Here is a 25602-nt window from a genome sequence, read left to right as displayed (position 1 = left end):
ACAAGTTTGGGAGGGTGGAGGGAGAGAAAGTGGGAGAAAAATGAGGGAGGGGATAACAAGTTTGACAAGAAAAATACTCACTACCTTACCTGTGTAACTATAACCCATCTGTACATCACCTTGACAATATTTTTTTTAAATAGAAGCAAAGGAAGGGGTAGAATAAGGCAGTCCATGAAAATAGAAGCCAAAAGAAAGTTGGAATATCCATAAAACATTAAATTATATGGATTTTAATCCAAGCAATGAAGAAAGACATGTTCATATTACAATGATGAAGGAGTCAGAATAGCAAGATGAAATTACAACTCATAATAAATATTTACCCACAAACCAAGCAATTAATTGTGTATAGGCAATAAAAGCAGACTTCGAGATAGATGAAGTCCCTAGTACAATTATAGCTACAGATTTATCACAGCACATTTAGCACTGGAGAGAATATCCCAACAAAATAAGTGTTAGCTAAGAGTTACGTTTCACCCTTCATCACATACATCTACAGAACATTCCACTGAACTTGTCAGTGAAGCATCTCTCACCAACACGTGGCATAGGAAACAAAACCAACCTCAAAGTTCAAAAACATTGTAACATAAACACACATTCAGGCCACAAAAGATTAGACATTAACAAAAATTTTTAAAACCTGGAAAACATAAAATACATGAAAATTAAAATCTTTTCAATCAATGAATGGAGGAAAAATCAAGAAATAAGCTTGAAGTTAATGAAAATAATGAATATCAAAATTTACAGATATGGAAAATGAAAGACTGACTGTTAATTTTTTTTAGACTTTTTCAGAAAAACCACACAGACATCCAGGTATAGAGAAGAAAGAAAGGTTTATTGCTGGGAAAGGGGCCAGCAAGACCCCTTCTCACAAAGGAGAAGTGAGAAGAAACGCTGGCTATTATCTGACTTGACCTATATAGCCTAGCAGGTTTAGGAGGGGCTCCAAGGGGCTAGGAGGCAGAGACCCTAGTGTGGACATGTGGGCCAAGTGCTTCATCTTGGCAGACTAGGATTTATGGCTGCTGTTCAAATAGTAGATAAGGGTCCTGCAACTGCCCAGAGCTGAAGGTCACAATAAGGGGCTCTTGTTGCCTTCTATGGTGGTAGCTGCCCCAGAGAAGTGCCATCCCAAGGTAAAGGGGATTGGAGGCTGATTATTTACTGCCTTTACTAAATGGGTCTAATGTTGCCTAGGAAGAGACCACTGAACATTGCTGAAATCGGAAGAATAAAAACATGCACTAAACAACTTGCATCTCAAAGAACTAGAAGGACAACTACTACACTCACAGTTAGTGAAAAGAAATAACTGAGTAGAAATAAAATAAATCAAGGATAAAATAGCAATACCAATAGCGGAGGTTGGTCAAAAACAAGAGGGAGCCACATGTTCTTTAGTATCAAGGAGAAGTAGAAACACAATAAACTATTCACAGTTTAAAAAAAATAGCAAGTACCTGTATACTAGTAAATCACTACGATGAATAAACCTACCCCTTACCTGAATACCATATGTGTGATGCAGTTCTTACTCGGCTACCTCTTTTTAAAAACCTAACATAAATGGTGCCATGACTCGGATAAAGGGCTTAAAGTCAGGATAGGTGAGTCCTCTCTGTTTTTTTTTTCCTCTTTTTTCTTTTTCTGTTTGTTCTTCCCTTTTTGCTCTGAGGTATACCCACAGTTCTGACGGCCTTTTGCGAACCCATCTGTCTGCTGCAGACACAGCCCATCGATACCATTGCTGGTCTTCACATCCACGTCCACACCACTTCTCTATTCTGGTGAGTGAAACTACTCTCTATGGCTGTCATTCAGTCTTTGTCCAGATGTTGCACCATGCCAGAGAGCTTCTATGGCCTTTAGCTGAAAGGCCAGTCACCTCTGAAGCCGAGGACGCTTGGTTTTGGGGGCTTGGCCATTTCTCTCTAGAGGGCTCTGGGGGAAGTCGGGACACCGCTTCTGCCTGGTCAGCTCTCCTTCACTCAACAGACTGACTCTCCTACTCAATTAATGGGGTGCTGCAAATCACGCCTGAGCCATGAAATCCCTTTGAAATGCCTCCTGCACTCCCTGGAAAGCCAGAGCGCCTCATTTTTATGCCATTCTCAAATGTAGACAGTTTTTTTGCCACTGCAATGGTAAATGGTCAGAAGTCTGTATACTTTCAGGCCCAACTTTCCCTATCTCTCCCTTTCTCTTTTCTACATTTTGGTTTGTGCCCTGAAGAGTGCAATGCAGGCTTGGTCCCAGGGACCCCCCTCTAGGTTCCCTCTCAAAGGCTAGCCAATGTAGACTTGATCTATTTGTTCAGGCTTTCTTTGCATTTTTTCAGAAACTCGCCATCTTGAATTTGCCATCTTGGCCACATGGTGGGTTAAGGGTTTGGCCCCATCTGACCCTTAACCTTCCACCAAGCTAACTACTACATCCAGCTATTCTAAGGTGCCTTGCTAACACAGGCCCTGGTAACTGAGGCCCAAGCATCTGATGTGCTTTGTTAGCAAAGATGTCTAAACACTGAGATCAAAATTTTAGGTTTTGAGTTTTGCCTTTTTTATTTTGTGTTGTGTATTCTACTGACTACATGGTTCTAAAATACTGGGCATATCTGTGCTAAAATTCTCATCACATCTAATGAGTTTTGTCATTTCAGAATATTTGTTGGCAATTCTTGATAAGGACCAGGTAAGCTCTACTTATTCTACTTGATCTCCTTGTTGCTTTAATTGGAAATAATAAAGGGCTTTTGTGGCAAAGATTTCGGTTCAAAGCCAGCCCTGGCTGAAAAATCCCTAAGACTCCATCTCCCAACTAACCTGCAAAGAGCCAGACTGGAAGCATGGCTCAAGACTCTTCTCTCTAACCAGCCAAACTCTGCAAGTGGTACTATAATTCAAAGTGGTTCAGTGCTGGCCTTGAGAAGAAGCACTCAGGGATAGTGCCCAGGCCTTGAGTTCAATCCTCCTTGAATACCAACTGGGACGAGCCATTCCAGCAAGAGCACCTAGACTCAGCCAGTCTGGGGAACAAGTGAACATGGACAGGAGTAAGAGGAGATGATGTCACATCAGCTACTTTGTGCCTGCCATTTCAAAATTAACCAGAGCCAGGAGGTAGTAGAAGCAAGAAACCTGCCCATCCAATGTCTATATCTGTCTACCTATTAACAACAGGAATTTATATTCTTGCCTTTGTCACCTGACTTCTCTATCTAGTCTCCAGATGTCAGAAGTAGCTAGGTACATTTCTACCAACATTTTCAGCCCCAAATCCTTCCTCTTGCCATTTATTTGCTCTCAAGTATTTTTTTCCCAGCCCCTCAATGCTCACAAGACTTCTCCAGACTTCATCTAAGAACTCATGCCACCAAGGGACAGCTGCTGCTCACTGCCTTCTCTGGGAGGGGACCAAATTCCAACCTTTTACCCCTATTGTCAATGCCCCTTGTCAGCAGGAAGTAGCCAGAGAGAATCTGCACCCTATTTCATGATTATTAAAAGGCTGGAATGTAAGGTCCACTCCTGGATGGCTAGCAGACTCCACCCTCCTCGCAGCAAAGTCTTCACTCAGTACTTGGGTTACCTAGGCAACTGGCACACCTGGAAGAGGTCACATCTGCATCCGCTGAGATCACATCTGAATTTGATATGGCCAAACATTTCTCCGCCCATACCCTAGATAAGGCCTAGCCCAGGCCCAGATGCTCTCTGCTCTTTTCTACCTCTTTCTCAGCTCTTTCCTTCTCTTCTCTTTCCCAGCTCCCTTCTCTTTTCTAGCTCTCTCTCTCTCTTTTCTAGCTCTCTCTTAGCTCTTTTCCCCAGCTCTCTCTCTTTCTCTCTCTCTTTCCCAGCTCTCTCTTTCCTAGCTCTCTCTCTTTCCCAGGCCTTTCCCCACCGCGTGGAAGACCAAGGTGTCCTGGTGCCAGCCGGAACAATGAATAAACTTACCCCTTACCTGAATACCACCTGCGTGGTGCAGTACTTACTCGGCTACCTCTTTTTAAAAACCTAACACATAAGAGGCTGAGTTCTCAGAACTGATGTTTGATACAGCTCCATTAGCCACTTCAGGAAGATTCTTATCTACAATTAGTCAACAACAAGCCAGAAGCTGAGGTGTGACTCAAGTGGCAGGCACAAGGAAATTTCTTACTAAGACTTAAATAGCTCAGCAAGCTATAGCACAAATGGCACTCTAGATTTGGCTCAGTGTTGGGGTCTTTTATTTCATTTGCAGAAATTTGAATTTTACCATAAGCCCTGAAAATATAATTTAATTTACAACAGTGATTGTATCCAACTTAAAAGCTTTAGCACAACACAATAAACAATTCTCAGAATGAAGAGACAGACAAAGGGATGGCAGAAAATCTTTGTTAGCTGTTTGTCTGACAGGGACTTAATGTGATAGGATAAAACAATTCTAAAGTGTAAACACCAGTTTAAAAGATAATATGATCAGGGAATAAGCAAATCAAATAAACTTTTTTGAAACAAAATGTACAAATGGTAACATAAAAAATGTTTCAAAACGTGAAAAATGTTCTGGCATTTTTAAAGTGAGGAACACATCAATGGAAGTTGCATGATTAGCCCAGAATGGTTGTCATCAGGAACACAGAAATTGCAAATTTAGGTAAGGAGGTTGAGAAATGTTTATCAATGGAGGTCTGTAAAGAAAATAAAAATAAGCAAGGTGCTTAATGCATGTAATCCTAGCTACTCAAGAGGAAGATATCTGAGGATTGTGGTTCAAAGGAAGCCTGAGCAGGAAAGTCTGTGAGACACTCATCTCCAATTCACCAGGAGAAAACGGGAAATGCTAGAGTTCCATCCTTTAGCAAAATAGCTCAGGAACAGTGCCCTCGGCCCAGAGTTCAAGCCCCACAACCAACAAAAAAGAAATTAAAAATAATGCCAGTGTTTGATACAGCTATACCACTTGTTGACTTGTTGATTGTATATATATATATATATATATATATACAATAACAATTATGCATACACATGCATTTGTATAGAAACCTGAGTTTGATATTTAGGGATGTATTTTATATATGTATATATATATAATTTATTATATATGTATATATACACACAAATATATAAATATATGTCTATATACATATAAATATGTATATGTATACACACACATATATATGTATATATATATATATATATATATATATATAATTGTAACTAACACTAGCCAGCTTACAGAAACAGCCAAGATGTATGAGACATATGAATGGACAAGGAAAAGAGAGTTCAGTTTTCTTTAGAGATAAACATGAAATCACATCATTGGCAAGAATATGCATGAAATCATGATAAGCAAATTAATCAAGTATCCTGAATACAGGTACCAGTTTTTCTCTCCTAAATGTAGGAGAAAATAGATTAAATAAACTGAGGAAATTTGGGATGTTAGAGACAGAAAGGATGTGGGAGGAGGAATAAGTGGATATAAATAGAGTTAGTGACTATGACCAAAGTATGTGACAGGTAAAATGCAAATATAATATCAAACCAGATACCAGGCACAGTATTATATTGTAATAAAAACAAAAATGTTGCCACAATCCATGTGGGTGTAGACTGAGTCAAATCTATCTGACGCATTGACATCTAATTGTGGCAAAGTCTTCATGGATAAAATATTTCTGTATTTAGCCTGTACCATGCTACCAAAAGAAAATCCTGGTAAAATGATTGCTTATGCTGAATGTGTGTAAACTTCTGAAGTAATCCTGTCAAAAGACAAGAATGAGTGCTTGAAAGTCCTTTATTAAGTTTTTTTCCTGATATCCTGTTATCTCTCTCATGCATCGTGCCTCTCAATCTGTTCCTTTAAGATGATCACTGGAAAAGCTGACTCTAAATGTGAAGGCTGATTTTCACCATGGCTGTCCATTGAACTCATTTCTCACCCCATGGTGAACTTGGAAAATTAATTGTTTAACATTAAAATATTAAGTAGGAGATATCTCTGCATGGGTATTTATCTGTTGCCCTGATAACTGCTGGAGGAATTGGGAACTAAACCAAGTGAACAGACATTAATCAAATCAGGACATCCATGACTATAACAAATAATGCTTCAGATATATAAATAGCTAAGAAATACCCAGTTACAGCAACAGAGAGATCCAATGTTTATATATAAGTGCACTGACAGAAAATATTCTATTCTAGTGTGTTTTCAGAAATTATTAGATGAACAGGAGAAAATAAAGGAGGAAAAATGATTAGGCAAACATGTAGCATTAACATAAAGGATCACAATTGGCAGCGATCTCTTCAATCAGAAGGAAGTAATTTCTATCCCTGCCTCTCTCTTCCCAAGTGCACACAGCTCCTTCTGGTTATATTTTTCACACTAGCACTTCAAAGAGATGAAAGCCATTGATAGAAAAAAAATGAGATTTGTCATGGAATAAGAATCAAACTGTGTGATAGAATTTTTTCAAATACCTAATTGACCATATATTAATGAGACACATATAGATCAAAACTGTAATATGTACATGCGCCCAGGTAAAGCACAACTCAACATGGGCAGATTATATTCTCCCATGAGTTTCCTTGGAATGCAGGCTGGCAACTCCTGGGCCTTGAAGCATATCTGACATAAAATAATGAAATAGTGCTTAGTATAAAACACTGTGTGTCTATATAAGAAGATTTTTATCCCTTGTTATCAAGATATGGGTGAAAGCTGGGGGTAGGTTGGCTCACACTCATAATCCTATGTACTCAGGAGACAATGGTCTGAGGATCTTTGTTCAAAGCTAGCCTGTGCAGGAAAGTCTATGATACTCTTATCTCTACTAAAAACTATCAAAGACTAGCAACCCTCCCCCCCCAAAAAAACCAGATATATGTGATCTCATACTACTAAAGTAAAAAATTTAAAACTACTGGCCTATGTTGAAAGAAATATATCAGCAGCCTCTTAGTTACAGAATTCCTGCCACTGAATCAGGCTGTCAAAACATCACTTCATCCTTTGCAGTGACAGGATGAAGGAGACAGAGTAATTCTGGAGTAAAGTGGAGAACTCTCAGGCCTAGAAAGAAGCTACATGCAAGGAAACTAGAGTCCTACCAGCAGGCAAAATATCACTTTAAAGCAGGGACAAGATAAAATAATAAAACAGCTGTTTCTGGTGCAGCAGATGATAGGAGATTAGGATGGAGGATACAGAGAGCATTTAATCAAGCACCTTGAGTTCCCTCACGTGTTGCCTTTTGAGAACAACACTGCAAATAGAAACAAATGATGAATAACTTACAGCATGCTGTCTTTATGGCTGGTAGCATCACTGTTACTGTAATCTACTCCCAAAGTGTAGAGAGGGAAAAATCCAGCAATCATCACATCTCCATCCATGTGTGCCTTCTGTTTCATTCTGGAAAAGCAGCTAGTGACACCCAAGGACTTGACAAGGAGTGGAAGCTGGAGAAAAATAAGTGTGAAAATGAAAGGGAACATTACTGAGCCTCTGCCAACCTGGAATTCTGGCTGGGAGGAAAGCTGTGGGATAAATATAATATAAACATATATATATTCTATTTGTGTATATGTGCAGATGTATCTTTTTAATGACAGAGAACTGTAAGCCAGCTTTTCTTGCGCAGCCTCCTCTAGTCTCCTTTAGGAATAGGGAATCTCTCAGCCCTGAGGCTTGGCACCTGAGGTCCAGAAGAAAAACACGAACTGGAAAATGTGTTTGTGAGACTATTAACCTACCTCAATGCATCATGATTTCACCCAATAGTAAGACCCCAGGGATGAACTTCTCTTCATTAGATCTTGTTCCAAGTCTGTTTCAAGAAAGTAGTTGCATGAAATCCATTTGGGATGATGCACCTGGATTGCATCAGAAGATGCCATGTCAGGTGAAAGATGAAATGGTCAGAAAGGTCCCTGCCAGTAAGAAGTCAACCAAAATAATGAAGACATTGCACTCTCCAAACATAAAGACAAGCAGGGTCCAGCCTCACAAAATCAGCATCCATAACAGCCACAGAACATTGCTGGTTGAGCACGGCAGGTTTCTGAGTTACAGTTGCAGAAACCTGAGCAAATGCACCCACTTACTGTTGCCTGGGAAAGCAACGATCATGGTGAAGCCAGCAATTACACACGGGTATCTCAAGATGAATGCAGTAGTTGCAATGTAAATTTGGATTCTGATTATTGACCTTCTTCACAGTGGGAGTTTTATCAGACATCCTGAATAGTTCTATCAATATTGTTATATTGATATATCCAGTTTTTTATTGTGAAAATACCATACAGAGGGATTACAATTACATGGGCAAGAGAGTGAGTACATTTCTTATCAAGCATTGTTGCCTCCTTCTTTTTTTCTCCTTCCCAGCCTTTCCCCACTCCACCCTCCACCACCCCACCACATCCTCCACCCCCCTCACCCACTCCCCCGCCAAGTTGTAGAGTTCGTTTTTCGAATAATGTCTTGTACTTCTCATTGTTATAATGGGTCCACCTGTAACCCTATTTAAACAATTTGTGTTACCCCTTCCCTTCCACAAATTATACAAACATCAAATACAGTGAAAGTAGGGCTTATACCATGGGGGAGGTACATACAAAGCAACAAAGAAATCATCTTACAAATACATTGGAAACAATTGCAAGAAAAAAAATTGAATCCTTATCTTGGGGTTCATTTTGCCTAATCTCAACTTGTCTGACATTTTCTGTCTCAGACATATACTAATTATTGCAAATAAGGGAAACCATGGGACCTATGTTTCTTTACATCTGGCTTACTTCACTTAATATAATTTTTTCAATGTCTTACCATTTACTATCAAATGGGGCAATCTCATTCTTTCTGATGGAGGCATAGAATTCCAGTGTGTATATATACCACATTTTCTTGATCCATTCATCTACGGAGGGGCATCAGGGTTGGTTCCATATCTTAGCTATAGTAAATAATGCTGCAATAAACATAGTTGTGCTGGACTTAACTTTGGTTTCTACAGGTGTTTCAGCAATTTTGCCAGCACCATTTACTGAAGAGGCTGACTGTCTTCCATTCTATTTTTTTAGCTCCCTTATCAAAGATTAGATGGATATTGGTCTGTGGGTTCATTTCTGAGTCTTCAGTTCTATTCCATTGGTACTCAGGTCTGTTCTTGTGCCAGTACCAAGCTGTTTTGAGCAATATGGCTTTGTAGTAGAGTTTGAAATTTGGTATTGATATTCCTTCAGCACTGTTCTTTCTGCTAAGGATCATTTTTGCTATTGTAGGTCTTTTATTGTTCCATAGAAACTTTTGGATTGATTCTTCTATTTCACTGAAGAATGAGGTTGGGATGTTGATACGTATGGCATTGAATTTGTAGATAGCCTTTGGAAGTATTGCCATTTTCACGATGTTAATCCTCCCACTCTGCGAGCATGGGAGGTTTTTCCACTTGCTTATTTATGATTTAATTTTCTTTTTCAAGTTTTTAAAGTTTTTGTCATAGTTTTTGTCTTTAGTTAACTCCTAGGTACTTTATTTTTGTGGGGCTATTACAAAAGGAGTTGCTTTCCTGATTTTAGCAGCACTCTTCTGGCATAGAAAATGCCATTGATTTTTGAGGGTTAATATTATACCCTGCTACTTTGCCAAAGTTTCAAATCAGCTTTAGTAACTTGGAAGTGGAGTCTGTGTGGTTAAATACAAAATCATGTCATCTGCAAAGAGGAAGAGTTTTACTTCATCTTTCCCATTTGGATCCCCTTTATGTTTGCATCTTGTCTTATTGATGTAGCTAGGCATTCTAATACTAAATTGGAAAGAAGTGGAGAGAGCAGACATCCTTGTCTCATTCCTGAATTTAGAGGAAATGCCTTTAGCCATCAAGTATAATGCTGGCTGTACGTTTGTCATACACTGCTTTTATTATATTGAGGAATGTCACACGAACTCCTAGTTTTTCCAGAGCCTTCATCATAAAATGGTATTAGATCTTGTCAAATGCATTTTCTGCATTCATTGAGATAATCATGTGGTTTTTATCCTTGCTCTTGATGTGATGAATTATATTAATGGATTTGCATATATTGAAGAAGCTTTACATCCCTGAAATGAATCCTGTTTGATGATGGCGTGTGATTTTTTTGATGAGTTGTTGAGGTTGAATGGCCAAAATTTTGTTGAGAATGTTTTCGTCGATGTTCACCAAAGAAATGGGTGTATAGTTCTATTTCTTTGATGAGTCCCTGATTGGTTTTGGAATGAGAATTATGATGGCTTCATAAAAAGAGTTTGGCAGTGAACTTTGAACGTGTTTTAATCAATTGATTTTTCATATGCACTTTTTCCACATAAAAACATTTACAGCTGCTTCACTAGATTTTATATATATTATATTATATTATATTAATCATCAGATTAATCCCAGTGATTTCCCACTTTGCCCTAACTCTTCTTACCTTATTTCAACAACTTTCAGGGAGTTTGATTAAGTTAAGTTCATTCATAAAAAATGTATGTTGACAGCTTTCAGGCCTCTTTATTTTTTTATTATCTTTTTTTATTATCATTAATAGGGTTTTTTTTATTGTGAAAATACCGTACAGAGAGGTTACAATTTCATGAGCAAGGAAATGAGTACATTTCTTATCAAGCATTGTTGCAGTCTCCTTTGTTTCCCCTTACTCACTCTTTTCTCCCATCTCCCCCACCACACCGCTCTCCATACTCTCCCTCGCCACAGTTGTATTTTTTTTTCATTGTTGCAATGGGTCCACCTGTATTCCTATTTAAAAACTTTGTTTTTTCCCTTATCTTCTACAAATTATACCAACATCAAATACAGTGAAAACTGGGGTTATACCGTGCAGTAGGGACATATAAACAACAAAGAAATCATCTTATAAATATGTTAGAAACAACAGGAAGAAAAAAAATTTGAATCCTTATCTTGGGGTTCATTTCACCTAGCATCAACATATTTGGCCATTTATGTTTGTCTCAGACATATACTAGTTATTCAAATAAGGGAAGCCATGGGACCTATGTTTCTTTACATCTGGCTTACTTCACTTAATATAATTTTTTCAAAGTCTTACCATTTACTATCAAACGGGGCAATCTCATTCTTTCTGATGGAGGCATAAAATTCCAGTGTGTATGTATACCACATTTTCTTGATCCATTCGTCTACTAAGGGGTATCTGGATTGGTTCCATATCTTAGCTATGGTAAATAATACTGCAATAAACATAGTTGTGCTGGTAGCTTCAGTATGGTCTTGTTTGTGATCATTGGGTTAAATGTCCAAAAGTGGGATTGCTGGGCCATAGGGGAGCTCTATGTGGAGTCTTTTGAGGAATCTCTGTACTACTTTCCAAAGTGGCTGAACAATTTTACACTCCCACCATCAATGCAGTAGAGTTCCCTTTTGGCCACATCCCTTCCAAAGTCTCTTGTTATTAGACTTCTTGATTTTAGCCATTCTAGCTGGGGTGAGGTGAAATCTCTAGTTGTTTTGATTTTCATTTCTTTTATGGCTAGAGAAGTTAAGCATTTCTTCATGTGTCTATTGGCCAACCCTTTTTCTTCTTCAGAGAAGTTTCTCTTTAAGTATTTAGCCCACTTATTCATTGAGCAGTTGTTTCTTTGAAGATTTCTCGTTTCAGGATTTAATTTTTTGAGCTCAGGTATATTTTAGATATGAGACCCTTGTCCATTGTATGGCTAGTGAAGATCTTCTCCCAATCCGTGGGCTTTCTATTGATATTGCTAGCTATGTCCTTTGCCATGCAGAAGTTCTGCAATTTCATGCAATCCCATTTGTCCAACCTTTCTTTGATTTGTTGTGTTTCTGTGTCTCTATTAAGAAAATTTCAGCCTGTGCCGAGGAGAACAAGGGTTTCTCATATTCCATCCTGTAATGATTTCAGGGTGTCTGCTTTGACTCCGAGTTCCTTGATCCATTTGGAGATGGTTCTGGTGCAGGGTGATATATAAGGATGTAGCTTTAGTTTTTTAAAAATGATTAACATATTTTTCCAGCACCATTTACTGAAGAGGCTGTCTTTCTTCCATTCTTCTTTTTATCTCCCTTATCGAAGATTAAATGGCTATAGGTCTGTGGGCTCATTTCTGTGTTTTCAATTCTATTCCATTGGTCCTGAGGTCTGCTCTTGTGCCAGTATCAAGCTGTTTTGATGACTATGGCTTTGTAGTGGAGTTAGAAATTTGGTACTGATATTCTTCCAGCACTGCTCTTTCTGTTAAGGATTGTTTTTTCTATTCGGGGTCTTTTATTGTTCCATATGAATTTTTGGATAGCTTCCCTATGTCCTTAAAGAATGAGGTTGGATTATTGATTGGTATCACATTGAATATGTAGATAGCCTTGAGAAGTATTGCCATTTTCATGATGTTGATCCTTCCAATACAGGAGCATGGGAGGTTTTACCACTTGTTAAGTTCTGTTTTGATTTCCTTTTTCAGGTTTTTAAAGCTTTCATCATAGAGGTCTTTCACTTGTTTAGTTAATTCCTAGGTATTTTATTTTTTGTGGGGCTATTATGAATGGAGTTGATTTCCTGATTTCAGCCACACTTTTCTCATTGTGGCATACAGAAAAGCCATTGGTTATTGAAGGTGAATTTTATACCCTGCTACTTTGCCAAAGTTTTGAATCAGCTTCAGTAATTTGGGAGTGGAGTCTGTGGGATTCTTTAAATACAGGATCATGTCATCTGCAAAGAGGGAGAGTTTTACTTCATCTTTCCCTATTTGGATCCCTTTTATGTTTGCATCTTTTCTTATTGCTGTAGCTAGGCATACTAATACTAAATTAAAGAGCAGTGGAGAGAGTGGACATTCTTGTCTTGTTCCTGAGTTAAGAGGAAATGGTTTCAGTTTTTCACCATTAAGTGTAATGCTGGCTGTAGGTTTATCATATACAGTTTTTGTTGTATTGAGGAATGTTCCATGGATTCCTAATTTTTCCAGAGCCTTCACCATAATGCTTTTTCTGCATCTATTGAGATAACCATGTGGTTCTTATCCTTGCTACTGTTGATATAATGAATTATATTAATTGAGTTGCAAACATTGAACCAGCTTTGCATCCCTGAAATGAATCCTGTTTGATGGTGGTGTATGATTTTTTGGATGAATTGTTTAAGTCAATTGGCCAAAATTTTGTTGAGAAGTTTTGCATCAATGTTCATCAAAGAAATGGGTCTATAGTCCTCTTTCTTTGATGAGTATCTGTCTGGTTTTGGGATGAAGGTTTTGATGGCTTCATAGAATGAGTTCAGTAGTGAATTTTCTCTTCCAATTTCATTGAAGAGTCGGAAAAGTATTGGTGTGAGCTCTGCTTTGAAGGCCTTGTAGCATTCCCTGTAAATCCATCTGCTCCTGGGCAGCAGACCTCCTGATGGGAGGTCTCTTATTGCTGTTTGTATTTCAATGCTTGATATGGAACTGTTTAGATGGTTTAACTCATCTTGGTTTAGTTTCGGCATGTGGATATTTGCTAGGAAAAAGTCCATTTCTGCCAAGTTCTCAAACTTATTAGCATAAAGGTTTGAGAAATCTACCCTTATAATGTTCTGAATCTTGGTTTCTTTTCTGTGGTGATGTTTACATTCTCATCTCTGAGTTTATTTATTTGGGTGTGTTCTCTTCTTTTTCTGATAAGATTTGCTAAGGATCTGTCAATTTTGTTAATTTTTCTCGAAGAACCAACTCTTTGTTTTGTTGATTCTTTCTATGGTTTTTTTGGATTATAATTCATTTAATTCTGAGTTAATTTTAATTATATCTTCCTGACTACCGGATTGGGGTTTATCTTGCTGCAGTTCATCAAGTAAGTTCAGATATCTCATTAAATTGTTGGTTTCAGATCTCTTCAATTTGTTGATGAAAGAACTTAGAGCTATAAACTTGTGTCTGAGTACTGCCTTTGCTGTGTTCCAGAGGATCTGGTAATTTGCGTGTTCATTTTTGTTGAATAACATGAACATTTGAATTTCCTTTCTAATCTCTTCCATGACCCACTGGTGATTCAACAGTGTGTTGTTGAGCCTCCATGTGTTACAGGACTTTCTTTGGTGGCTTTTGGTGTTGAGTTCTAATTTTATTCTCTTGTGTTCTGAGAGAAATCAAGGTATAACTTCAATGTTTTTGAGTTTGGACAAGTTTGCTTTGTGACCTATAATGTAGTCTATTTTGAAAAATATTCCATATGCTGCTGAGAAAAACGTGTATTCTGATGTTGCTGGGTGAAATATTCGGTAGATGTCTGTTAAATCTAGATGATCTATGCAGTTGTTTAGATCTGAGGTTTCTCTGTTGAGTTTTTGCTGAGTTTATCTATCTAGTGGGGATAGTGGCATGTTAAAATCCACAGCAATTAATGTCTTTGGATCTATGTGAGATTTGAGGGAAAGTAGTGTTTCTTGGATAAATTTGGGAGCTCCTTTGTTTGGCGAATAAATATTTAGAATTGTAATATCCTCCTGAAGGAGAGATCCCTTAATTAGTATGTAGCCACCTTCTTTATCTCTTTTCACTAATTTTAACTTGAAGTCTATTTTATCTGCAACTCCCGACTGTTTATGGGGGCCATTTGCTTGGTAGATTTTGTTCTAGCCTTTCACATTCAGAAGATGTTTGTTTTTATGGGCAAGGTGTGACTCCTGAAGGCAGCAGATAGAAGGATCTTGCATTCTAATGAAATTAGATATTCTATGTCACTTAATTAGAGAGTTAAGTCCGTTATTGTTGAGAGATAGGACTGAGACATGTTTGGGAGCTCTTGCCATGTTATCCACCTTCTTAGGAGCTGCGGCAAGTGGGTTCTTCTAATGGTTCTTGGGATTCTCAGTTTGTGTGTGGTTTCTTTGCATTTATTGTGGTCTTGTTGGTTTTTTTATGTGTAGGCCAACTTTAAGTATTCTTTGTAGGGCTGGTTTGGTGGAGATATATTGTTTCAGATTTTCTTTGCTACAGAAGGTTTTTATTTACCTTCAGTTATGATGGAGAGTTTGGCTGGGTACACAGTATTCTTGGTTCATAAATGTTTGTCTTTAAGGCATGGCATACATCATTCCAGGCTCTTCTTGCTTTAATTTTTTCTGCTAAGAAATCTAAGATTATTCTAATTGGTTTCCCTTTACAGGTGATTGATCTTTTCTCCTTGACAGCTTTAAGGATCTATTCCTTGGTCTGAACTGATGCTGTGTGTATTATAATGTGACAGTGGGATGTCCTGCTTTGGTCTGGTGTATTTGGGGTTCTAAAAGCTTCTAGTATCTGAATAGGCCTATCTTTTTGCATGTTTGGGGAGTTCTCTGCTAGGATCCTGTTAAACAAATTTCCTAGACCATTTATTTCTGTCTCTAGGTGCTCCTCTACACCCATTATCCTAAGGTTAGGCCTTCTGATTGTGTCTTCCAAGTGTTGAATAGATCTATCATAATTCTTGGCTTTGTCTTGGGTAGTTGTATATTCTTTCTCTATAATATCTAGGCTTTCTTCAGTCTCTGAAATTCTATCTTCTGCATAGTCTAACCTACTGTCAAGACTTTCTACTTTGTGTTTAATTTCTTTTCTTTCTAATTCGTCATCTTTGACGGCTTCCAATTCTTTGTTGGAGCTTTGTTTTAGATCTTGTATGAACTTCTTTACTTCCTTAATTTGGTGTTCAGAGTTTATTCTCAAATCACTTAGTTGATTGGTTATGGTTTTCTTGAACTCCCATTCCTTCTGTCGGGTTCCATTCAGCATTCCCTTTGTGGTCTCCCTGAATTCTTTCAGCTATCTGTTTATGGATTCCATGAATGCCTCTGTTGATCTTTGTCTATTCTCATTCTACTCTTGCAACTCCTGTATTATTCTTTAATTAGCTTCCTCATGTTCACGCAATTCTTGTAGCTCTTTTTGACTGTTCTCAGCCTGCTCACGCAATTGCTTTATTTCTCTTTGAGTGTTCTCAACCTGCTCATGAAATTTCTGAATCAATCTTTGAGTAGCTTCCTCAAGCTCATGAGATTCCTGTATTGATCTTTGGTTTGCCTCCTCTCTCCTCCTATCACGCTCACACAGAGTGCTTTGCAGGTTTTCAATCTTTTCATTCACCATGTTTACCAGTAGTATTTGTAGAGCTTTTTGGGAACTCTCCTCTGAATTATTCATTATCTGTTCTATCAACTGATTAACATGAGTGGGAGTTGAGAAACCCGGACTTGCCATTTTCTTGTGCTTTTCCAACTTGTTCTGCCTATTTGGTATAAAATAACACCACTTTTGTGCTAGAACACTATTTTAGGGCAAGCATCAACCAAAGTCCTGTAGTTGCACAGTCAAAAGGCTTCAGATACAATCTAGCTCAACAGATACAATCTATTCAACATCAACCAACTATAGATTAATGAGTTAATAACTGCAACGAAGAATTTGGCAAACCAGAAATTATTAGGTTTAGGGAGAATTGTGGAGAAAAATAGGATTAGAGAGATGTGGAGAGGTAAAAGGAGAGTGACATTTATGAAGTCTAATCTCTAAAAGGGAAATGAAAATTGACAGAATGATAGGAGAGAGATATAAAAAGACAAAAAAATGGGAAAACAAAATTTAAATTTAAAAAGTGAAACTTAAAAATCATCTAAGTTTGAAAGTGATAGGATGAGAGGAGGGGAGGCATAAAAAGGAGACATGAAAAACTAAAAAATAAAATTATTTTAAAATTATATAGGTATAAAGAGATAATACTGCTCTTAAAGAATTTAAGCATAAGGGGTTTTGAATTGAGTAATAAATTTCTTGATTAAGTGTGTACACAATGGAGGATAAGGTCTAATAATCAATGACGGGTATATATCTGATGTTGAGCAGAACAGTAATTAAGTCACACAAAAAAGAAAGAAAGAAAAGAAAAAATAAAAAGAATGAAAAAGAAAGCAAAAAAAGGGCCAAGAGGTCAGTAGAGATTAAAAATAAAAAGCACACACACTTATACACCTAAAATAAAAATTATGAAAGGAAAAAAAGATTAATAGAAAATAATTTTTAAAAAATATTTTTTAAAGGCACAAAAAAGTTCTTTGATTTGTGTGTGTGTGTGTGGGGGGGGTGATGGGAAGATCCTGTATCTCCCTTGTGTCCGCAACCAGTCTTTTGGTGGAGTCTCTTGTCTGCTTGTGGTGTTTGATTTTCCTGTGGCTTGGTTGGTTTCTTAATTCAGTTTGTTTGAACAGGCAGAAAAATGCTCTGCTTGACCCAGGATTTTCTGATCTTCCTCCCAGGCTAGTTCAATGGGAAGGAGATCTGCTTTGAGTATCACAAAAGAGGGAGATGGCTGTTTCCTCTAGTTTGTAGATGCTGTGATGAGACTAGGTTCTGGGTAGAGTTGAGGCCTTCCAGCAAACAGCAGCTTTTCCCTGAGAGGCTAGCTTGTGAGACACTCACAGAGCCCAGCCTGGAGCCTTTCTCAGGGTTTATGATTACTGAATTTGAATTGATTGTCTAGGCTGCTGTAGGGAGGGGCAGCCTCTGGCTCTGTTTACCCAGTGAAGAAAGTCACTCCTCCGGGGGTGGAGTTTTCTCTGCCTGGGATGAGTGACTTTCCCCAGGGTGGAGCTTAGCCTGGCAGGCCAGGTCAGGTTCCTGTGACCTGCTAAATGACTCTTTTGTTTTCTTCCAAGGCCTGAGTTGGAGCTAGCTGTTCAGCCGGGCCTTTGTCAGTATCAAAGTTGGAACTCTCTGGTGGAGGGGAAACGAGGGGTGGCCTTCCCTCCTCTGCTCCCTGAGAAGGATTGAGGATGTCAGGGTTCTACTCATGCTGGAGTGTTGGTTCCTGGGTGGTCCCTGGTCTGCGACCTGCAGGATGAAGATAACTGCTCCTTGTCAGTTCTTGCTGGTGTTGAGTAGAATCTGCTTGCCTGCTGCGTCTGGCACATTTATGCTGGACTCTGTGTTGTAGGTATGGTAGCTATGGCTGCCACTGCACTGGCGGCTACTAGCAAGTGCTCAGAACTGTCTCCTTGCCTGGATTTTCTCTCTCTGGCCAAACTCTCTGTACTGTAATGGCACATTTGGTGTGATTCTCCTGCCTAGGACTGTTCACTGGAACACTAAAATTGCTTCCTATGTGAGAGCTTATTTAGCCTCCAGCTTCTCCTCCGCCATCTTCATGGAAAATCTTGATTTTTCTTTCCTTAATTCATCACTGCATTCATACCATCCTTGCTTTTAGGGTTTCAGCTGATAGGCTTCATGTAAAGTAGGTGTTGTTACTTTTTTTTTTTTTTACCTAATCCCGATGCTTCTCTTTTACAGATCTTGATGTTCTTTATTTGTTCTGACACCTCAACACTGTACAATGTAACCTGGGATGCTTTTGTTGAAGTCAGGTAAATTTTGGTGTCTAGATACTCCTATACTTGGATCCACATATTTGGCTGAAGTTTGGAAAGAATTGGCAATTATTTCACTGAGTAAGGATATAGGGCTTTATTAGTTCATTCTCAGCACATTCTTCTACATGACGATATAGAGCTTTGCTCTATTGATCAGGTTTCAGAGATCTTACAGTGACAGCTGTGATTTCCATTTCTTTTACTTTAACACTCTCTTTGAGTGTAATCAACATTTTTCTTCATCTTCCATGACTATAGAAGTGGTAAAGGGAAAGAAAATAGAGCCTATAAAATTGGTTATAAACACCTGTAGAAACCTAAGTTAGATCCTTATATACCATCCTGCACCAGAATCAACTCCAAATGGGTCAAAGACCTCAAAGTAAAAGCAGACATCTTGAAAAAATTACAGGAATGAATAGGAGAAACTCTAGGCACTGGCCTAAATTTTTTTAATAAAGACCCAGAAAAACAACTAATCAAAAAAAGTTGGGAAAATTGGATTGCATAAAACTACAGAGCTTTTGCATGGTAAAGGACATAGCTAGCAAGATCAATAGAGAGCCCACTGATTGGAAGAAGATCTTTACTAGCCCTACAACAGACAAGGGTCTCATATCTACTTGCACTTAGAACTCAAAAAGTTAAATCCCCCTAAACAAATCCTCAAAGAAATAAATGCCCCATTAATAAGTGAGCCAAGGATTAAAGAGATACTTCTCTGAAGAGGAAATAAAAATGACCAATAGACATATGAAGAAATGTTCAACTTCTCTAGCCATAAAAGAAATGCAAATCAAGACAACGTTGAGATCCCATCTCACTCTAGTTAGAATGGCTATAATCAAGAAATCTAATAACAACAGATGCTGGAGGGGACGTGGGCAAAAGGGAACATTAATGTATTATTAGTGGGAGTGTAAATGTGTTCAACCACTTTGGAAAGTAGTATGGAGGATCCTCAAAAGACTCCACAAAGAGCTTCCCTGTGACCCAGCAATCCCACTTCTGGGCATCTATCCAAATGATCACTAACAAGGCCACACTGAAGCTACCACCACAACTATGTTTATTGTAGCATTATTCACCATAGCTAAGATATGGAACCAACCTAGATGCCCTTCAATAAGTGAAGTAAGCCAGACCCAAAGAAATATAGGTCCCATGGTTTCCTTTATTTGCAATAGTTAGTATTTATCTAGGATAATCTTGTCAGATGAGCAGAATAGCTCAATATTTTTGTATATATGACCATACATGATGATGCTAAGCAAAATGAACTCCAAGACATGGACAAAGGAGATTTTTCTTTGTTGTTGTGATTTTTTGTTTCTTTTGTATGTTCTTCCCCCTATGGTATATCCCCTACTGTTACTGTATTTGATTTTGAAGAACGTAAAAATATAAAGACAGCACCTAACAGCCATTTTCGCTTCTGTACCTTTGCTTGCTAAAAACTCTGCTTAAACCTTGAGGAGTGGAGTGAAAGAGGCAGAAAACTGGACTGCCCTCATCAAAGTAGGCAAGCACCCCCTGAATGAATTTATTAATAGGCATGGAGTAACATTAATGCTTAATGTAATGGAAATTAGAAGTTATGATTACTAACCGCTCATTTTCGCTTCTGTGCGAATTGTTTTGTGCTAGATGATTTTATGGTTTTTGTATGATTTTAACTGTGACTGGTTTTAGTTACTCAGTAGTGGAATGTCAGCCTGGGAGCCTAGAGTTGCTTAGTAAAAGACTTCAAAGGCTTTACAGCCTTGACCAAGGGCACAAAGTCCTCAGAATCATCCCCAAAGCTGCAACGCCCTTCCCGGAGGCTGGGGCAGTAAGGCCCTAGCGAAGAAATATAATGTTTTAAGAAACCTAAGCAACTCCATTTTTGTTTAACACTCCATCTCAGTTCTGTGACTTGACTCGTGATCCACTTTAGCCCCAATGCTAGGAATTTATGACAGAAAGCCATGCATTCTGTTGGTCCGGGTGTGACTCGTAACCGTTTTCAGTCAAGCTATGGACCAAGGACATTTTTCTGTAAAGGTCAACCAATCATTATTTGCCCAGTTTAGCTTGCTTTAAATGTAAATGTTAACCAATCATGTAATTTCTTATGTAAAAGTTCCTTAAAGTTGTTTGTTCAATACTATAAAAACTGTGCTGATTCTATGCTCAGGGCCTCTTAGCATCACTGGTTACCGTGTGTGCGGAGGACCAAGCTCGAGCTTGCAATAAACTGGCTCTTTGCTGCTTACATTGATCGTGGTCTTTGGTGGTCTTCTGGGGGTCCCCGAATTTTGGTATAACAATTTTGGTACTCTGGTATGATATATACATTTATCTTAATTAGGGAAGGGAAGGGGAACAACAGAATGGTGAGACAAAGGACAAGGGGGGAACCAATGCAACAGCAATATATACAGGACAATATGTTGGAAATGATCTGTACAACTTGGTGGGGGGGATGAGGTGGAAGGAAAGTGGGAGAAAAGTGAGGGAAGAGGTAACAAGTTTGACAAGAAAGGTACTTATTACCTCACTTACATCACCTTGACAAAAATATTTTTTAAAAAGAAAGGAGAGCCTATGTGATAGAAGAGAGGGGGAAAGTTCATACAATGAAGGGATGGGAAATATATACTGGTGAGGGAAGACCAAATCTTTACCCATTTTAATGGTGTCCTGGCATTGCCCTTCAGGAATGACCTAATAGGGGAAACATTGATTTATCTCTGTCTCGCAGTTTTCAATCCATCATGAACAGAGAAGCTCACCTCATTTTGGTCAGGATGTAGAAACAGACAAAGCCAATGTAGTGGTTTTTCTCGTCTTTTCCCTTTGGTCTCAAAGTACCTCCAGCCTATGGGCTGGTATCACCCATATCCAGACTAAAGGGTTTTTTTTCCTTCTTTTCTCATGCATATTTCTAGTTTTTAATTTTATTTTTGTTATTTATAAGCAGTATTACAAAAGATGTACATTAAAAATGTTAATTTATAAATACAATGCATCTTGACCCATGTTACCCTTTTCATCTTTCTACCCCATTCCTTTCTATCCAACCCTTTTTTTCTATACATATTTCCATGTATAAAATATTTTCAGTTAATAAATGTGAACTTATGATCCTGTAAATCTGCATGGTATATTGAAGACCCTTTTCTGATTACTCTGGTAAATATTGATGTAATATGGGTCAGTATGTATCTGAAACTGTTAACATATTGTCAAATATATTCTGTCAATTCCCAAATTCTCGTATCTTTCTTTTTCTTTTTTGTACGTTTTTTAATTGTAAAAATGCTGTACAGAGGGGTTACAATTACATGAGCAAGGTAATGAGTACATTTCCTATTGAGTATTGTTGCCTTCTTGTAGAGCACATGGGCAGCAAAGACGGTGCTGAGAGGGAGTTGAGTGGGCAGAGCCCAATTTACTGTAGAGCGCATGGGCAGCAAAGATGGTGCTGAGAGGGAGTAGAGTGGGCAGAGCCCCAATTTGCTTTATGTTCAGTGCATAACCAGCCCGTGGTAGCTTAGGTGCATGATAGGGTGTGACCTTGACAGTGGTTGGTTCCTCTTCCTCCCCTGCCATGCCACCCACTCTTTTTTGCTTTAAAAGGGCTGCTCTGTGTTAATTAATGAGTTTCTTCCTGCTTGAGTTGGCTCCCCGCTGCATCTGATTATCTCCCATGCTGAGGGAGTCTGGGGAACTGGTGAGCGGCTGCACTTACCTTTCCTTAGACCCTGTCTGTCTTTCTTGGGATGGACGAAGACCCAACATCTCATGCCCAACGTGAAGCACGAAAGGAAAAGAAAGCTAAGCGGTCTCTCAGAGTAAGTGAAACTCATAGTATGGGTAATGGTATCTCACAGAAGAAAGAGAAGGAGGCAATATTAGGCCTAGAAGGAGTACAGGAGGACTTGGGAAGTGAGAAGGAAAAGGAACGGGTCAAATTCCACCGACAATGCATTGAAACATGCACAGTAGAAGTCAAAACGAGGGTGAAAGTTACTCCCTCTGACTCAGGTGATCCTGATGGTCCTAGGCCCCCTCCCTATTTCCCCGATTGGAGGGGAGGTATGGTACCCTACGAGACCTGCGAGAGGGACTTGCAGCACCCAGACCCCTACCAACCTTCCATGGAGGGGCCGAGGGCTGGGGAAGTAACCTACTCGGAGACCTACCCTGGAAGGGAAGGGCCACCCAAGAGCCCAGACCCTAGGCCATGGGATTCTCTTTCCCAAGCATATCCAGCCAATCTGGCACCAGGGGCTAACAGGCCCTTGGAATGGTATCCATGGGAAGCTAAGGATCTTAAAGAGCTCTGCAAGGCGGTGGCAAAGGATGGCCCAAACTCTCCTTGGGCCCAGACCCTATTACAGGACATTGCTTATCACCTGAGTGTCCTTAAGGACTGGCTGGATGTGGCCAAAGCCATCCTTACTAGTTCTCAGTTTATTAAATGGTGTGCTTTCCTTAAGGAGGAATGCAGAGTGCGAGCGGAGAATAACCAACAGGCTCAACCCGTGATACCTATTACTTATGCCATGTTAACAGGGACGGGGTAAGGGTACTCCACTCCGCAATACCTGGATGGTACCATGACCAGGTGAGGCAGGCAGGACTTACCACGTGGTACAAACTAGATGATGGGCCTACTGAGTCCCCCATAGCAGGAGTGAGACAAAAACCGGGTGAGCCTCTACCTGATTTTATAGACCGGGTGCAACAGAGTGTACACCACAAGCTGCCAGCAGGGGACCTCTGAGATCAGTTTGTAAAGCTGCTGGTCTGGGAAGGGATGAATGCAGACCACCGCATGGCCTGCGTGGGATTGAGAGAGTTCCCTGAGCAGATGGGTGGTGGCCTTGCAGGATGTGGGAATGCAACAGCACCAGTCCCAATCATTAGCTTTACCTTTACAGGCTCAGACACCTGCAATGACTAAGGCTATTACCCAGGCACTGGCAGCCCAGGGTCAAGGAACCCCAAGACCATCAGGGAGAGGGACTTGTTTTAAATGCGGGCAGGAGGGGCACTTTAAGAGGGACTGTTTACAACAATCTCCCACCAACCGGCCTGGGGGAGGGCAAACTGCCCCCTACACCCTGCCCCAGGTGCAGGAAGGGATACCATTGAAAAAAGGATTTTTTTAACTTTCATAGTTACAGAGAAGAACATAAGGGACCCACTCGGGTACACCCCCAATCCTAAAGACCACTGCCCCCCCCCCAACAACTCCCATTAGGTGGAAGCCCAGAAGCCCAATCTGGGTGGAGCAGTGGCCATTAACCAAACTTAAACTCGTAGCCCTCTACCTTCTGGTGGAGAAACAGATAAACCTTGGGCATATAAGCCCTTCTATAAATCCTTGGAACACACCCATATTTGTTATTCAAAAAGCCTCTGGGGCTTGGCGTTTGCTCAAAGACCTACCTAAGTTAAATGAAAGGATGGAGCTAGTAGGAACACCCCTAAGAGGCATGCCCTGGACTCCTGCTATAACTTCAGAATATTTGCTTTGGTTTTTCTTGTGTCCTTGAAGCTCTTTATATAATTTGTATATCAACACCATATACTGAACATGTCCTCTCCAATTCTGTAAAAGTTTTCTATGCATTCTGTTGACTGGTTCCTTAGCTGAGTAGATTTTTATTTTGAGGTAGTCATATATTTCTATTCTATACTTCCTGTACTTCTGAGGTTTTCGTAAAAGTAATTACTTCACAACTTTAATAGGATGGAGCAATTCCTTTATGTTTGCTTATGGTAGTTTCATAATTTCATGTCTTAAATGGGAGCATTTCATCCACTCTGGTTTGTTCTTGGTAGGATGCTGGCTTCATTGTTCGATAGATATCTAATTTCCATACTTCATTTCCTGAAAAAAAAGAAAAACATAGAGTCTTGTACATCTCATTGTTGCAATGGGTCCACCTGTATCCCTATTTAAACAATTTGTTTTTTTGTTTTTTTTTAATTTAATTTTATTTTATTTGTGAACATACTGTACAGAGGGGTTACAATTACATGGGCAGGATAATGCATACATTTCTTACCAAGCATTGCAGCCTCCTCCTTTGTTTTTTTCCCTTCCCCTCCACAAATTATACCAACATCAAATACAGCGAAAACAGGAGTTATACCATGGGGGAGGGACATACAAAGCAACAAAAAAAATCACGTTAAAAATATGTTAGAAACAATAGCAAGAAAGAAAACATCATTTGTGTCCTTATCTTGGGGTTCATTTTGCCTAACATCATCTTATCTGACCTTTCCTGCTTGTCTCAGACATACACTAGCTATTGCAAATAAGGGAAACTATGTTTCTTTGGGCCTGGGTTACTTCACTTAATATAATTTTTTCCAAGTCTTTCCATTTCCTAGCAAATGGGGCAATGCCATTCTTTCTGATGGAGGCATAGAATTCCACTGTGTTTATATACCCCATTTTCTTGATCCATTTATCTGGGTTGGTCCATATCTTAGCTATGGTAAATAATGTTGCAATAAACACAGTAGTGCTGTAGCTTTAGTATGGTCTTGTTTGTGATCATTCAGGTAAATGCTCAAAAGTGGGATTGCTGGGTCATAGGGGAGCTCTAGGTGGAGACACTATGTCAAAAAACAAACTACAACTTTGTCTGGGGTGGGCAGTGAAGTCATGGAGATGGCAGGCCATGGAGGGATGGTAGGGAAAAACAAAGAAGGAGGCAACAATGCTTGATAAGAAATGTACTCATAACCTTGCCCATGTAATTGTAATCACTCTGTACAGCATTTTCACAATAAAAAACTTATTAAAAATAAAGTAATAATACCACAAAAAGAAAGAAAAAAGAAATAGAAAAAAAGAAAAACAAACTGTCCTTTCTCCAATGTTTTTTCTTACCTTGTCAAAAATAATTATTATGTGAATACTATACAGTTTTGTTCCAACTTTGTACAGTATTGTGAAGTCATAGTTCAATGCTGTTGATTTGGTTGCAATATATGTTGACTAGTATAAAATAGAGACTTGTCTTTTTTTGTCGGTCATGGACCTTGAACTCTGGGCCTGGGCACTTTCTCTGAACTCTTAAGCTCAAGGCCAGTGCTGTACCACTTGAGCTACAGTGCCACTTCTGGTTTTCTGGTAGTTAATTGGAGATAAGTCTCATGGACTTTC

The 25602-nt window shown here is 39.1% G+C and overlaps 1 protein-coding gene across 1 annotated transcript in view; it reads left to right on the top strand.

Moving 5' to 3' along the window:
• The first annotated feature begins 8146 nt into the window (after positions 1-8146).
• LOC138814226 (vomeronasal type-2 receptor 116-like) overlaps positions 8147-25602 on the top strand; it is a 51852-nt gene continuing 34396 nt past the window's right edge. The window contains exons 1-4 of the mRNA XM_070003237.1: positions 8147-8202; positions 20121-20259; positions 22172-22457; positions 22677-22995. Coding sequence (XP_069859338.1) covers positions 8147-8202; positions 20121-20259; positions 22172-22457; positions 22677-22995 — 800 coding nt within the window. The remainder of the gene's footprint in view (positions 8203-20120; positions 20260-22171; positions 22458-22676; positions 22996-25602) is intronic.

The sequence above is a fragment of the Dipodomys merriami genome, unplaced genomic scaffold (genome assembly GCF_024711535.1).
Source record: "Dipodomys merriami isolate MVZ:Mamm:240054 unplaced genomic scaffold, mDipMer1.0.p SCAF_6, whole genome shotgun sequence".
Lineage (NCBI taxonomy): Eukaryota > Metazoa > Chordata > Mammalia > Rodentia > Heteromyidae > Dipodomys > Dipodomys merriami.
The sequence above is the reverse complement of the archived record's forward strand: the minus strand, read 5'-3'. Positions and strand labels throughout refer to the sequence as shown.